Here is a 16,197-nt window from a genome sequence, read left to right on the forward strand (position 1 = left end):
AAATTGTGGCAATAATAGTGATTTAATGATTGGAGAAACCTGAACATGATACTTGTCTGTTGAGCTGAATCGTTTATTACTCTTATGATTTTCCGGTGGGACTATGAAGATTTTTTGGTACAGATTGCAGGTTGTTGCTCTTTAACTCCTAGAACACGCCCTTGGCGAGGTGGGGGGAACTGGACCACCCTTCTGTGCCCCATCATCCTCTATTAGACGACATCCAAGCTAAGTAAACATGTCTTGGCCCTTTCCCCCTGAAATGACAGGCAGGCAAAGATGTTGCGTCTTTGTTTGCTTCCTGGCCCTGGGTCTCATTCCCATTGGCATAATCCTGATCTGTGAAGGGCCCCCGACACTTCTGACACCTTCAAGTTCAAAAGCTTCGCCCCCTTCTGACAGTCCCAATCTGACAAATGTAGCCCCTAGGGTCTTGCCCACCACTTCCTCTCCAGTTTTGCCCACGCCCGATCCATTTAGAAAGAAACGAGACACGGTTACCTCCTCGCCAACGGATGATGAAAACTCTGATCGTGAGGGTGACGACCATTATCGTCTTTCTCTTGTTTAAATGCTTCTAGAATGGTTGTTTCTCTGTGGTTTTTTGTATTAGGCTTGTTATTAATTGTTTCCCTCACCCACTTCCTCTTGAAGGATATATCTGGTTGAACTGTGTCTGGTCGGGTTGTGAGGGTTAAGCGATGTTCTCAGGGTCTCCGGACTTAAGCCTGAGCGAATGTGTACTCCCACCACTGGATATAAATTGTTTTTTTTCCACACCCCTTCCTCGCGTTTTACCATATTCACTTTTGAATGTCCTTAGCAGTTACCGTTCTGGGTTTATTTTACGGTTGATTTATTCTTTCACATTTTCACGTTTATATCTCTCATTATTATAGTATACTCTGTACTCTCCACATTTTTATCATTACTTATGCTTTTTGGTTGCTGAGTTACAGGAACTGTTAATTTTGTGTCACTACCCTGGTTGCACTGACTCGTTGTATCCTTTTGTGCAGGACAGCTGTTACTGCTTTCATCGGGAACCGAGACTGCTTGCAGCCGACCCCTGGGCAGGGTGGTGCCTGGACTCTTTTCTCCTCATCTGCAATGACAGATAAAGACAAATGATAAGACCCGAGGAGTTTTTCGAGCCAGGCTTCGACACGTCTCTGTGTTCCTTTGAATGTTACTTATTTTTGTGTGTTGACCCATTTAAGATGGGTCAAAAGGGGGATTTGAAGAAAATATAATCTGATCAAACATTATTCAGCTTTAAATATTGTTCAGCTTTAAAGTTACTGTGCAACTGTGTAATAAAAATGTGCTCACAGCTTTAAAGTTACTGTGCAACTGTGTGCTCACGACTTTGGCCTTGAGAGCGATAAGAAGCGATCGCCTCATCCTGCAGGTGGAAGATATCTGCAAGCGAAGAGGCTAGAACACCCAAGGCCGCTTTCCTTTTATGGAGTTGTTTTTCTGCTAATGCAGCACTTTCCTCACAACCCCCTCCTGTAAGTTTTAGAGAATATATACCCATCCTCACAGCAAATATTAGGAATCTCCTGATGTGAGCTGTGTTGAGAGATTGTCTCTGTCTCAATAAAAGTTCACTGATTCCCCATCTGCTGCAGGTGTCCGGTTGTCTTCATTCTCCGCCAGCCTGGTTAAGTCAATTCCTCCTTAACATCTAAAAGAACCTATTTAATGAAGGAAGACGGTTCACTTTGTGTTTAATATTATTCTATTGCTGTTGTTGTTTTTTTTATATCCTTCAGCATGCTCAGAGCGTTTTCTCATAATGGAGTATTCAGGAACGACAAGCCATGTCTCCATATCTAATAATTTCTTTCCTACTTGCAGGTTAGTATTGTGCCAGAAATAGGAAAAAAAGCAGTCACACCAGATATATTGCATAGATTAGTTATTAAGGTCGGAAACTGAAAGAACACAACATTGTTTAGTCTAGTAAATCAGATTTTTGTAAATATTTGTTTACTTCTTTAGCGGCATGCTACGGGTAGCATGTTAGTTTGGATCACACACCCCCAACATTCTGTAATGTTATTGATCGGCTCCACCTTTATCGTGTATTGTTTTAGTCAAATTTAGTAGTGTTTACCTAAATTCAGCGCACATATGAAGACAGTGCTGATTACACCATTCTTTCGGAACATTTGAGAGTTATGGATTTATCTTTTTGGCATCATTTTGAAGGGAGTTTCATAAGAAAATTGGTTATGTCTGTGACATTGGAATATGTTGATTGTCTTTGCCCATCTGATAACAGAACACATATTGTGACTATGTGAACTATGTTTGGAGAAAGTAAATACACAGTTTTAATACTGTAAAGTAACAAAAGAGCGCATATATGTGAACTGGAATAAATAATGACATAGTTTTCAGAACATCTGTGTAATCTGGAACACTTTTATTCCAGAATATACATACTGCACAAGTATCAGCTTAATAAGTGGCAGCACACAATCTACCGTTATTGTTATTTTTAATTGTTTATATTGTGGGTTTTAGGTTTTGTAGAGTTAGAGATGGAGACTCTTATGGATACAATTTTATTTTAAGTGTTATTTATTCCCTTGGCTGACTGACTGTATTATTGTTCTTTTTTCTAATTTTCTAAACTTGGAATTTAATAATATGATTACAAGAAGTCTCCTTTTCACAACCATATAGATAATAACCGATATACCGACATAAAAACCATTTTTTTCCTGTTTGTTTTTATTATTAATGTTATATTTTTACGTGTGTTTGACACGTATACGTGCTGTTATGCAAAATGAAATGTAACCCAACAGTACAGACTGTTAAAACTAAGAAACAATATTAAAAAAACAACAATAAAACCCAGCGACGGCAGAGAAAGACAGATGGTTTATGATTAGAAATAACTTAACTTTCATTTTAACTTTTACTCACTTGCCCAGGTGGTCTATATTGTTGAAATCATTACACTCTAATAAGAAGTTCAGTGTCTTATTAAACTGACTGCGTTTACAATCTTTTAAACAAGTTTTAGCAAAACAAGTTTACAGCTTGCAGCATATGGTAACACACACACAGCATTGTTTCACTGATAAAGTGACACTAAAATTAACTGTCTATGGAGGCGACACATGCCCACATCAGCAAAAGGAGCTGCACAGACAGGAATATATTCCAGTTATGCGTTTCTTCCAACACCCTAATGTATTCACTTCTCGAAAAATAAATGGAACTGCTGTGATCTCTTTAGTGTTTATCTCAAAGCAGTATGAATATGAATCACTTTTTAGTAGCCTACCAACCGCCCAATTTAAACTTAAGATCTGTTCACTTTCAAAGGGGCTTATCTGCCACAGATTTGAACTTTGGCCATGCTTTTTTGAATCAACCGCAAATCCTCAGCCCAGGGCAGCAAAAAAAAAAAAAAAAAAAAAAAATGCTGTTCATTTTCATGTTGCACCTTAATTCTGCTCATCTCTTGTGACTCCATTTATAATAGAGGAGGCTTCACTGTACTATCTTGGTATTGTCATGTGACCCAACTGTAATTTCAGTTCTAAATTTAATTAGCATTTCAAACGCATAACAATCCCCTCTGCCAATCCATGTCTCATTAGTGCTCTCTAAAACTCTGAAGCTGTTTCATTAACATAGGTACGTTCCTGTTGATGTTTTTCCCCTCTCTTCAAGTGTTAAAAAAAATTAGAATAACACGAGTTGGTGTAGAAGGTGGAAATATGAAATGCTGCATTTTTATAATTTTGATTCCTAGAGGTGTTATTGCCTGTGACTTTTGGCTTGCCTTAGATATCTACAAAGCTTGTCCTGACATTTCAGCAAAAGATTCAGTGTTGGTCTTAAGAAATAATGTGATAATTGGAGGCAAAGACATTATATTATATTTAGTGCCTAACAACACTTAATTGATAAAATACATTTCAGGAACGCTCTTTAATACCTTCATCAGCTGGTGCTTTCAAAAAATAATTTTAAAAATTCTCTGCTGCACAGAAAGTGATGCATTTTCCATTATTTTGAGCAACAGTGCTGTAATTATTAGGGAAATCACATTACTGAGGGGGGAAAAAAAGAAAAACTATACTAACCGCTGCGGCAGAAAAGGAAAGGAAACCCTTATTCATCACATCAAGGTAATGCAAAATTATCCTTTAGTTCTGTAAGGGCAACAGCAGGCATGCTTACATTTTGAGCAGCTGTTCTGATAGTGGCAGGTGAGAGCAAATCAGGAGTAGGAAAACACTGGACTTAGCTGGCACTAAAAGGGGGAGGGAGAGAAATAGTTTAGGGAAAAGGGTTAAAAAAAGATTAGTGGGAACATCTGTTTAGTGTGACAGATGCCCTGCCCGTAGAAGTATCTTATCTGCTGATTTACTAAGAGATTATATTGTCTGTTTGAGCAGATCCTGCATGTCACACATGGATGCATTTTAAAAATCAAGGCACTAGCTTACTTGTTCCTATACATTTTTTTTTTTGCTTTTCACTTCATTTAAAGCCCTTTAAGTTAAAAGATTAAATGTTGCATTGTTAAATGATGAATGTTATGTCTGATAATTTTTCCAGAAAAAGGCCCCTAAAAGATACATACATAGAGATTAGTTTTAAATGCCTGCGCTGGCATTTCTCCTGCGGTGTTGCTATCAGTGTGTGAAGAGGGTTGCACTGACAATCCAACACTATGGGCAGCACATTGAACACATTTTATAAGTGGTCAGAAACCTGTAAATAACTCATGAAAGAATAAAGTTACATTGAAACCAAGCACACCATTGTTTTTCTTGTGACATTGCCAATAAGTTTGATGTGTCACATGGCCCTCTTCCTATTGAAAAAATAAAAGTTGTATCCAAGATGGCCGACTTCTAAATGGCCACCATGGTCACCACCCATCTTGAGGAGTTTGCCCCCTCACACATACTAATGTGCCACAAACAGGACTTTAATATCACCAACCATTCCCATGTTATTACGGTGTATCCATATAAATGGCCCACCCTGTACATTTACTAAAAACCAAACACAGCCTACGAGCACAAATACTTCATACAAACTGTGAAGTAAAGTGGTGGAGAAAACTTGCCCCAAACTGGGTGACAATGACCCTGTGCACATTTACAAATCCCCTCCCAGAGCCTGGTTCTGCCGGAGGTTTCTGCCTGTTAAAAGGGAGTTTTCCCTCCCACTGTCGCCAAAGTGCTTGCTCATAGGGGCTCATATGATTGTTGGGTTTTTCTCTGTATCTATTATTGTACGATCTACTGTATATACTGTATATGTAATATAAAGCGCCTTTAGGCGACTGTTGTTATGATTTGGCGCTATATCAATAAAATCGAATTGAATTGAAATCTATTACAGAATGTCTGAAAAAGAAAAGAATTACAGTGATGTAGTGATCCAGACGTCCATACGTCAATCCAAGTGCTGTGCATGAATGACTGTCCACAAAACTCAGTGAACTGAAGCAAAGCATTGAAGAAAAGTGGGACAAAATATCTCCACAGCTACTGAATCATGGGGTATATTTAGCTTTTCCACACGCTACTTTTCTATTTAACCATAGTTGGGTTTTTTTAATAAATACATACTGTGTAAACAACAAAATGGGAGATCTGTTTATTTGAGGTTGTATTTGAGTTAAGGGCAAGATGAGTTTTTAAGATGTCATATAATAAAGCCTTATAGATGAACGCAGGTTTATGTTATTTAAACCATGACTGTGCACCAGCTTCAATAGCTAGATTTCACCAATTTAATATCTGCGAAGGAGTAAAAAGTGCTCGACCTTATATGATTTTGAGGGGAAAAATCACAATGTGGGACAGGTGGCTGGTCAAAATTTAAAGACTTTATAAAGACCTCTGATAAGGATGCACATTCTTACAGATGCTGAAATTTCTTCTGTCAACTATTTTGAGTACACTAAAAGTTGAGGTTTATATTAAACGCTGCATATTTAAGTTGCATCCAAAAATAGATATTTAAATGATGCACCTTGGAGATGCACTGCACTGTCGAGTTGTCATTTTTTATTTAAAACTTCAGCTAGTTTAACTGAAGAGAAGTGTGATAAATTGCTAATGTTCCATTTAAACGTCTTTCTGCTCGCATGCTTGTATCTACTTCAAGTGTGAGTTAAGTAAGTGACATAAAAGAGATGAGGATTTAAGAAGTTGTATCCCTGGAGTTCCTCAGCTTCTTCCAGTGCTGTCACTCTACTACTGTCTGGCTCTTTGCTCTTAAACCTAAGCTCATTATCCCAAAGACTTAAACTGAAATGTAATATTACCACAGGACCTTCTTCCTCTACAAGCAGATTTCTTATTCACTCGTCGTATTTTCTCCTGAGAAACCAGTGCCCAGGCAGGAATTGTAGGCGAAGGTAATTCAATTAAAAACAGTTCACTTAATAGCATGACTGAATGGTGCCCTTCAAAGAAGTTGCTCAGCTAATGACATAAAAGTTGGAAGATTAAAGATTCAGTGAAAGACAGAAATGATCGGTTTCGGTGATGTTAAAGGTTCGGGGATGTTGATATTATATGGCCAAATATATTGGACCACACCTCTTAATCTTTGAAGAAACGTGACTTCAAAGATTAAAGCACCTTGGCATGCATTCTGCCTTTGGAAACATCCGTGAAAGAATTGGTTACTCTGAATTTTTCACTGAATTTTAATGTGACATTTTAACAGGATGCTACCATTGCAACAAGTGAGTTCATGAAATTTCTTCCGTCCTGGATTCTTCGCAATCAACTGTAAGCGCAATTATTGTAAAGTTTAAGTATTTAGGAACCATAGAAACTCGGCCACTAAGTGGCAGACAGTATAAAATTACAGAGCAGGGTCACCAAGTGCGGAGTTGCATGGTGTCTGAAAGTTGTGCTTTGGTGATTCAATGACCGCACAATTCTTGTATTAACATCAGTCCAAAAAATGTCCACCTGGACAGTCATGGCATGGTGATGTGATGTGGTGCAATTATAAAAAAACAAGTTTGTTCTTTGTTCTTCTATCAAATGACAGAGACGTGAAAGACTATATTTATAACTGTTGGTATTAAAAAGGAACATAATCTGCAGATCACCCAATAATGGTTATCTACAGTTAGGTTTATACATATTTGGACAGAGACAACTTTTTTCTAATTTTAGTTCTGCACATTAGCACAATGAATTTGTAATAAAACAACTCAGTGTCAGGGACCTGGGCTTGAGCGACTAAGGCTCCCTGAGCAGTTATGGACTTTTTAAAATATTTTGTAGAATATATGTGTGCACTGTGCTTGCTGTCCGTTTGTGTATTCCATGCGTGTATGTTTAGGCAAGTGTGGGTGTGTGCATGTGTGTGGGCAGATGTGGTGGTGTCCTGTAGGCCGGGTGAAAGCCACCTAAAGGCCTAGAGGGTGCGGCCCGGCTAGGGGGCTGGCCACACCAGAAGACCATGCCATGCACCTGCTACTGATGAGGCTCGTGGGGAAGCTATTTAAGTGGATAGTGGTGCTCCCACCGATGCTGGATGATTGAGTTTAGACTCCAAGTTAGTGTGTGTATAGTGACGTGCAGATAGTGTATGCCTCCTGGACTGAGTGTTCTTACAGCTGCTTCTGTTGTGTTTTCCCCAGGAAGAGCGTGGAGTACAGGAGAACAGCGAACACGGGGAGTGCAGAGACACAGGAGCAGAAAGCACGAGCACGGACATGTTGGGCGAAGACACAACACATGAGTTGAGGGAGCTCACGGGGATTAATTGTGTTGTTGTTATTTACTCCACTGCGCACTGTTTATCGCAAGGGTCCTGCGTTTAGGACCTCCATTCCCTCATCCACACTCAGATGCAGTGTGGATGAAGGGATGCAGACTCCCAGCTGCAATTCTGCAGGTTGAACAAAAAGATTGCATTAAAATAACAGGAACTTTTGATTTTGTTTTAAACACAATCCCTTCATTCCAGGGGCTCAAAAGTAATTAGACAGGATTTCCTCCTTTTTAATGCTCTGCCAGGCCTTTACTTTAGCATCTTTCAGTTGAAGTTTAGTGTTCAACAAGTGAAATAGAGACTCAATTGGGTTAAGATCAGGTGACTGACTTGGCCATTCAAGAATATTCCACTTATTTGCTTTAATAAACTCCGGGGTTGTATTGGCTGTATGTTTTGGGTCATTTTCCATCTTTATTATGAAACACCAACCAATCAATTAAACTGCATTTAGCTGGATTTTAGCAGACAGTATGTCTCTGAACAATTCAGAATTCATTAAGCTGCTTCTGTCCTGTGTCCCAGTGCCACTGGCACCCATGCACGCCCTAGCCATCACACTGCCTCCCCGTGTTTTATAGATGATGCAGTATGCTTTAGATCATAAACTGTTCCACACCTTCTCCATATTTTTTATTGCCATCATTTTGGTAGAGGTTAAGCTTGGTTTCATCTTTCCAAAGAATCTTTTTCCAGAACTGTGCTGATTTATTTGGGGGGATGTCTTTTTAGCAAAGTCCAATCTAGCCTTTCTACTCTTGAGGTTTATGAGTGGCTCACACCTTGTGGTGAACCTTTTTTATTTACTTTCATGCAGTCATCTGTTTATGGTAGACTGGATATCAGTACACCTACCTGTGTTGTTCACTTGGTTGTTGTGAAAGCATTTCTCTTCACCATGGAAATGATTCTGCGATGATCCACCACTGTTTTCTTCTGTGGGCGTCCAGGTCTTTTGGCGTTGCTGAGTTCACCAGTCTTTACTTTCTTTCTCAGAATGTACCAAACTGTAGATTTTGCCACTCCTGCTATTGTAGCAATTTCTTGGATTTACTGTGTTGAGTCAATTTTCAAATTACTTTTGGTCCCTTTAAAAAGACATTGGCACATGTTAAGGGAACTGAAACCCTTCATTTAACTTGAATTTCTCAAATGAAAGCCAAGAGTCTACGCATTATATGAATGTAAATTATATAAGTATAATTGGAATATGTTTGCATAAACTGTGGCGACTGTGGCTCAGGGGGTTGGGAAGCACATCTGTAACCGGAAGGTCGCTGGTTCGATCTCAGTCCTGGTCGTTGTGTCCTTGGGCAAGACACTTTACCCTACCGCCTACTGGTGTTGGCCAGAGGGGCCGATGGCGCGATATGGCAGCCTCGCTTCTGTCAGTCTGCCCCAGGGCAGCAATGGCTACAACTGTAGCTTGCCTCCACCAGTGTATGAATGCGAGAGTGAATGAATAGTGGTATTGTAAAGCGCTTTGAGTGCCTTGAAAAGCGCTATATAAATCCAATCCATTATTATTATTATTATTATAAACAGGTAAAAAAACAAATCTTGTGTCAATGTCGAAATATATATGGATCTAACTGGACAACAAATTCAGTGTCCACAGACATGACCACAACCAGGTTATAGAAGGGGACCAAACCCTTGTAACCTGATTGATTTTAAAATAAGTCTGCTAATGTTTGAATCATGTTTCATTTATTTATTTATTTTTTGCTTTTGAGATTTTGTTCTTTGTTTTTTTTTCCCTTGCTGTTGTGAACATACAGCAATATAAACATTAAAAATAAATGAAGTACTGGAAAGAATTCGACAGATTGATTAAAGAAGGGTAGGGGAAAAGGACTACGCTAACGTTTATTAAGTAAAAGACAAATCAAGGCAAATGGATGCCCACTTACTGCAATCAGTAGTTCTTTATTGACTTTTGATCCCAGCTGAATTAGAGACTAAGAAAATAAATAATTCATTATCGATTCAGAGTGCGGTGTGTTATACTGCTATACACGGAGCAAAATCATAGACTTCTCGTTTTAGCCATCACCTTGTTTGTCCTCCTGAACATAACAGACATACAGCATAAAACTCACTCAGACTGACATCTATGGTGTTAAAAACAAGCGATTATCAAAATAACCAGGGCTGCATGGGTCACGGCCCCTTTTAAAATGTCAAGTGCAAATTACAACACATGATGGCAGTAAACTGTTATCACACTAATCCATTTCTTATTTGGCTGGAAAACCACATTATGTCTGTGTTTTTGCCAAACAGTGTACTGTCACTGTGAACTAAAGTAATTATTTCCCACATGTCTCCGTCTCAAGATTACTTTTTTTTTTTTCTTATTTACAGCTTCAGCTTGAGCGAAGAGGCTCAGATTTGGTCTGGGAAGACTCACATGTCCATGTTTAACTAGAGAAAATGAGTAATTCTGCCTCCTAGGCAGAATAGTGTGCCAGGCCTGTTAGCATTTTGACAGCTCCATGTATCAGACCACATGCTCTTGCCAACATTTCTCTGTGTTCTCTGACAGCGGGGTTGCCTCAGATTGAGAGCGAGTCACAAGCCACAACTAACACCCCCATGTTCCCTGCTGGCTACTAATACATTACAGTGCAAGTAGCTTTGGACAGTGGCATGTTGTCAGTGGCAGTTGTAAATGACTTTATATCAAGCAGTGTATGTGATCTTTTATCATTTTGGTTCTGTGCTTTTACATAATGTACAGATTAAACTAGGCAAACATGTGAAAAAAAAGTTTCAAAAACCCTTTACAAGAAAGAAAAAGTCATTTGTCAATGTGTCAATGTGTGCATGCATGATGGTGTTGAAAGAGACCTATCTCAGTGTTTGTGAGGAAAACACTGAGATATTGTTTCTCACTGAAGAAACAAGCACATTTCTTGCTACAATAAACCGTTAATTTGTTCAGTAATAACTGCAGGTATGGATAGAAATCTGTGTTGCTTCAATAAAAAACATAAAAGTTACAATTAAACATCAGATATGCATAAATGAAAAAAAAAACGCAGTGAATGCTAATTGGTTTAATGTCATAAGAACATCCAATTTCTATTCATGGTCTGATTTCTTAGGCCAACCTTTAATGCTGATCTTTGTATAATTAATTTATTTGTCAGCTGTGGTGACATTGTTATCTATATATGCTGTTTTTATGACTAAAAATTGTTCATTTCTGTCATTAGAATCTTATATTTCAATACACAGATTTTTTTTTTTTTTTTTTACACAGATATTTGCCTTAATCTACCATGTTATCCTTTCATAGTGCGTTTTAAAGCCTATGGCCTGAATTATGTACAAACATGTGTTTATGCAAGATCTCCATGCGACAGCCTGAAGTGCCGGTATTTCCCACCTTTACCTTGCAATTATTTCTCTCCTTTGCATGGCCTTTCCTTAATTTAGCTTTGCCAACCCAGAAGGGGGTATCCTAATTAGACACAGAAAATAATTTAGGCCTATAAATGAATACCCAATAGCATTTGGGGGTATTGGTACTTTTAGCATTCAATCATTAATAGACCACTGTGAAATCAGCTGTAATTAAGCATTCTAATGCCGTGACTATGACGTGCAGTGATCAGCTTTTCAGCTATTATTAGGTTTGGATTTGGTTCTGGCTGATTAGCTAAATTGCCTTAACATGTGATCACCTTTCAGACCTGTGCATAAAGCATAAATGACAATTAATTGTTGTCTGTCGCCCAAATGTACAACCAAGATCAGATTCACTGTCTAATGAAAATATAACAAACTATACTCTAGCACTTAATTTCGACCTTTTTTACTATGACTCCTTAGAGCTCTCTATCTTTTGTGGCTATTGAGATTCAGACTTACCATTATGCCAAGCCTGGCATGTAATCTAATGGCCAGAAGCTCAATTTCAGTTCCATTAGATATCAGAGCCCTCTTTCACTTCATTTCAGTATCTTACATGCGGTTTGGAAAACCCAGTCTCCCTTGTGGGGAAGCTGTGGCTCAGGTGGTAGAGCTGATGGCAGGCGAGCACCATGCATGGCAGCTCTGCTGCCATTGGTGTGTGAGTGTGTGTTTGAGTGGTTGAATGACGAACACATGCAGACTATTTACCATTTAGTCTAAATGTGCTTCCCTTCTTCCGTTTCCCACACACAGATATCCTTTCAACTACAAGATAACTGCATGCACTATTTTACATTATTTATTTGCATTTTTTTAAGTGCCATACCAGATCAGTATTTTCCTGTTAGCAGTCACTTGATTTCTGCTTTGACTTTTTACATACCAGATAAGTCCTAAATTCCTAACACAACAGTGTGGATGGAAAGGTATTGGGCCTTGTATTTTTGCCATCAAGTCTCAGACATTTCTTATCCTGACCTGAAACCTTGACAAATTATCTGGAATGGCAAAAAAAAAACAAAACAATGGTAGACTGCACATTGAAGAGTACACATGCACCTGTAGGGCAATGTAGGGTAAAAATTAAAAACAGGCTGAATTTGCTACAATGGAAATTTGAAAAAAAAGTTTTTCCTTCCACGTGACAGCTAACTGCGACATCACAAGAAGCAGATGACAATTCTCTATTGTATGTACTGGACACGCACTATATTTTTTACACTTTTAAGTACAAAGAGGCTTTTAATTGTAAAACCACGAATTCTGTCGAGGTAAATGTCTAAAGAAGACATAAGCATCCTTATTTTTGAAAACACCCTTACCATTCCCTGAGACAATGCAAGTTTAACAGTTCATCTCCACTGTAGGTTTTGCAAAAGGAAAGAAATAGACTGCTGACAAATGTCAGGTTTTGAAGCCGGCCACTTCGGGTGACTTCTCACTGAAGGATGTGTTCCACTCCCCTTAAGTACTGCTGGGCACTTCATATTTAAAATGCGTCTCTCAACAGTTCATTTTGTGTCAAGTTTAGTGTGGATACCCTGGGAGCACCATTTAAAAACCATGACATGTCAATGGTGAGGCAGAGACTTGAGTGACAGAATAATTCTCCATTAATAGAACTGGTCGCTCAAAGATCCTTTATTTCTCTAGCCTTCACATGACAATCACTGAAGACTGTTGATAAAAATCTCCAGCAGCGTATAGTGGGAGGAAAATACATGTGGACCAAGAATATAAAATAATTTATTTATTATGTGCTTGGTTTTTGACATTCTGAAAAAAAGTGATTCAAAGGGCCAAAATTTAAAAAAACAAACTATACTGGTTTTTGTGTTCTAACTTTGAAAGGTAAATCAATTTTTCATTAAGATTTGTCCATAGTTAACATTACACTTTTTCAAAATGATTTTTTTGCTTGATTGTATGTTTTGTTATTAATGATTGACTAAAGTATATTTCTTTTTGTAGTTCTCCTTTCTCTGAACAATTTATCCCTAATCGCTACAAATATAAACACTGATCAGAATCAGAAGACTTTATCCCCAAGGGGCAATTAACAAACAATCGAGCAGCATACGTTGAAGATAAGGACAATAAGAACAGGCAATAGGAGTGAAATAATAAATACACAGAATATACAGTATATACAGTTTTAAAATTACACAGTTTTAAAATTAAAGTGACTGAAGGTGAATAAATGACTGCAAGTGACTAAAAGTGAATAAAGTGTCAGTAGTGTAAGAAGAGTGTAGGTTATGTTTATGGGTGTGGGGAATGTTCTTATCGGCTGGAGTTAAAAAGCTGAGTGGCTTTGGCGACAAAGGTGGCTCTCCTCCTCTCAGTCCTGAAGGAAATGCAGCGGAGGCGTCACCCAGAGGGGAGCCATTGAAATGCGGGGTGAAGAATGTGAGAGGGGCCATTGATGATTTTGGCTGCCTGTCTTTGGGCCTGTTTGCTGAAAACCTGTGCCAGAGTTCTGACAGGCAGGCCAATGATTTTAGAGCACACTGATGAAGTGTGCTGCAGTCTGTTCCTGTTCTGAAGGCTGAAGGAGTGGAACCAGCAGGTGATGGAGAAGGTCATGATGCTTTCCAGGAAGGCATAGTAAAAAGTCATCATGATGGGTTTGCTGACTCCAAAGGAGTTGAGTTTACCAAGGAGGTATAGCCGTTGGTGGCACCTCCTGAGAATCTCCTCTGTGTTGGCAGAGAATTTCAGGAGGTTGTCAAAGATGGTTCCCAGGTATTTGTACTCCTCAACTACCTCCACTGGCTTCCCGTGGATGGCGGTGGTCTCTTTCCGGTCTCCGTTCCACCTCCACTGGCTGCTTCAGTCACCACCACCATCCACGGGAAGCCAGTGGAGGTGGAACGGAGACCGGAAAGAGACTTGTTGACCTGAACTTTCTGAGTCCTGTTGGTCAAAAAGTCCAATATCCACAGGATTAGTTGATCATCCAGGTGAAATCGGGTGGAAAGCTTAGTGGCCAGGATATGAGGCTGCAGAGTGTTGAACGCCGATAAGAAATCAGCAAACAGAAGTCTGGCGAAGGAGTCAGGGAGCTCCAGATGTTTGTGGATGGAGTCCAAGATGAAGATTTTGGCATCATCAACACCTCTGCGTGCACGGTAAGCAAACTGGAGTGGGTCCATCATGGGGTCAGTTGCTCTTACGATGTGCTGTTTTATGATGTTCTCCATGGCCTTCATCACCAGGGAGGTGAGGGCCACAGGACGAAGATCATTCCGAAACTTTGGGTTGTTTCTTTTGTGGATGGGAATGACGGTGGAGTGTTTCCACAGCTGGGGGACAGTGTGACTGTCAATTGAGATTTGAAATAGAGTCCGGAACACACTTCCTAGTTGCCCTGCACAGTGCCTCAGAACTCGACTGCTGATGTTGTCAGGGCCGGGTGAGCTCCTCTCCCTGGTCCTCCTGAGGGCTTTCACCACGACCAGGGAGAGGAACTTTCTGATGTAACTTTTTTATTGTAGCTAGACACCGATAATATTATTATAATGTACTTTTTTTATCCTTGCATTACAGATTGCGTTTTAACATGGTACTGTTACACAAAGACTTCCAATTTGTTTCTTCAAATTGTCTTCTTTCAAATTCATGCTGCAGGGCATGCAGAACTGAGTTTGCAACATATATCAATGTGTGCCAAAGGTTGGTGTCATGCTTCTCATTACATCCACGGGTTCTCCAAGTTGACTGCAGTAGGCTTTGAGGCACGATGTAATATGCAGACTAAATGATGCATTTTGAATTCCTAAGTTGAATTAGGTTAGAGGGGTATAGTGGTTAGAGGTCAGAAAGATGGGATAAGCTGTGCAAAACAAAACCCAAAAATAACCATAATAAAAAAAAATATATGTTCTTAAATAGGGGATCGGGTGGGAGTGTGAGGCTTTTTGTGCCCACTATAAAGACAAATTAAATGCATCACCACTAGATTAATTCTTGTTGTTAAAATCCCAGTAATTATGGTGTACTAGAGTCAAATTGTAATTTCAGCTACAATTTTGTCTTCCAAAAGTAATTAATAAAGATAAAGATAATCACAATAAAATCATTCTGTGCTGCATTCTGTTTTGCAATAATGCTCCTATTTTGCCTTTTCAGCACATCATTTTTTCTGTACTTTCAGTGCTATATTAAAACAAAACAATAAGATTTTTTCTTTTTAAAAAAAGAAAAGTTTATACCTTTTATAACCTTTAATAAATCTGCTGAGCATGTTGGTACCTCTGTGTTCCACTTAAGTTATAACTAATACTTCAGCTCACCTTTCACTTTTTACACTATGAGGTCTGGCTGGTGGATTTTGTGTTTTTCCAAACTGTGTCATGCCTCTAAAAACAGGCAAATAACCACTAGGTAGAGGGCGGGAAAATATGGAAATCTTATGGATGCTGGCTGTCAAACACTATATATGGAGACTGTAAGGTAAACAAAGGGAAAATTACATGGGACTCTGAATTCTAATTGAGAAAGATTTCCTTTTGATGTAAGTTGGGAGATCTGAGAACTGCTTTTTTGAGCTAATTACAGAGCCATGGCAGAGATCTAATTAGAGTGATGCTAATGAGTCTTGTTTATCCTTATCTGATGCCAAAATGAAAATGGTTAAAAGTGAAAGAAAAAAAAAAAAGTGCCGACATTAGCATCTTGCCAAGTGGGATAAGAAATGTCAGCAGTTTTATTGTTTTCAAGTGATGGAATTACATAGTAATTGTGTTTCATTTTATAAAATCCAAGTGGAAAGCTTTCATACAGGGTACCTTCGGGAAACACATTCTTTGATTACAACATAGGGGTACACCTGTAAAATGTTATTTTCCTTAATTAATTTGTCACGTCACTTCATAGAAATAACCTTAATAATAATAATAACAAACACAACATGCTAGAATTGCATTTTATAAGATATACATTATTTTGTGCATTCTTTGGATGAGAAAATAAAGAAATAAT

The 16,197-nt window shown here is 38.8% G+C and overlaps 1 protein-coding gene across 1 annotated transcript; it reads right to left on the reverse strand.

Annotated features, from left to right (window-relative positions):
* Positions 1-13,584: 13,584 nt before the first annotated feature.
* LOC146701663 (uncharacterized) lies at positions 13,585-15,571 on the reverse strand. The gene is made up of 3 exons (XM_085468890.1): positions 15,510-15,571; positions 14,033-14,697; positions 13,585-13,913 (listed from the first exon to the last, which is right to left on the reverse strand). The coding sequence occupies exons 1-3, from the start codon at positions 15,569-15,571 to the stop codon at positions 13,585-13,587; spliced, it is 1,056 nt and encodes a 351-aa protein (XP_085325016.1).
* Positions 15,572-16,197: the final 626 nt, after the last annotated feature.

This window comes from Copadichromis virginalis, linkage group LG9 (genome assembly GCF_057382275.1).
Source record: "Copadichromis virginalis isolate Kocher_CV1m ecotype Utaka linkage group LG9, C_Virginalis_male_GT1.1, whole genome shotgun sequence".
NCBI classification, from domain to species: domain Eukaryota; kingdom Metazoa; phylum Chordata; class Actinopteri; order Cichliformes; family Cichlidae; genus Copadichromis; species Copadichromis virginalis.

Excerpts from the sequence above, each read along its gene's own strand:
- LOC146701663 (XM_085468890.1), bottom strand. The coding sequence starts at position 15,571 with ATGACACAGTTTGGAAAAACACAAAATCCACCAGCCAGACCTCATAGT. Across the intron at positions 14,698-15,509 it reads CATAGTGTAAAAAGTGAAAG|TTACATCAGAAAGTTCCTCT; the intron begins GTGAGCTGAAGT and ends ACAATAAAAAAG. Across the intron at positions 13,914-14,032 it reads GACTGAAGCAGCCAGTGGAG|AGGAGATTCTCAGGAGGTGC; the intron begins GTGGAACGGAGA and ends CTGCCAACACAG.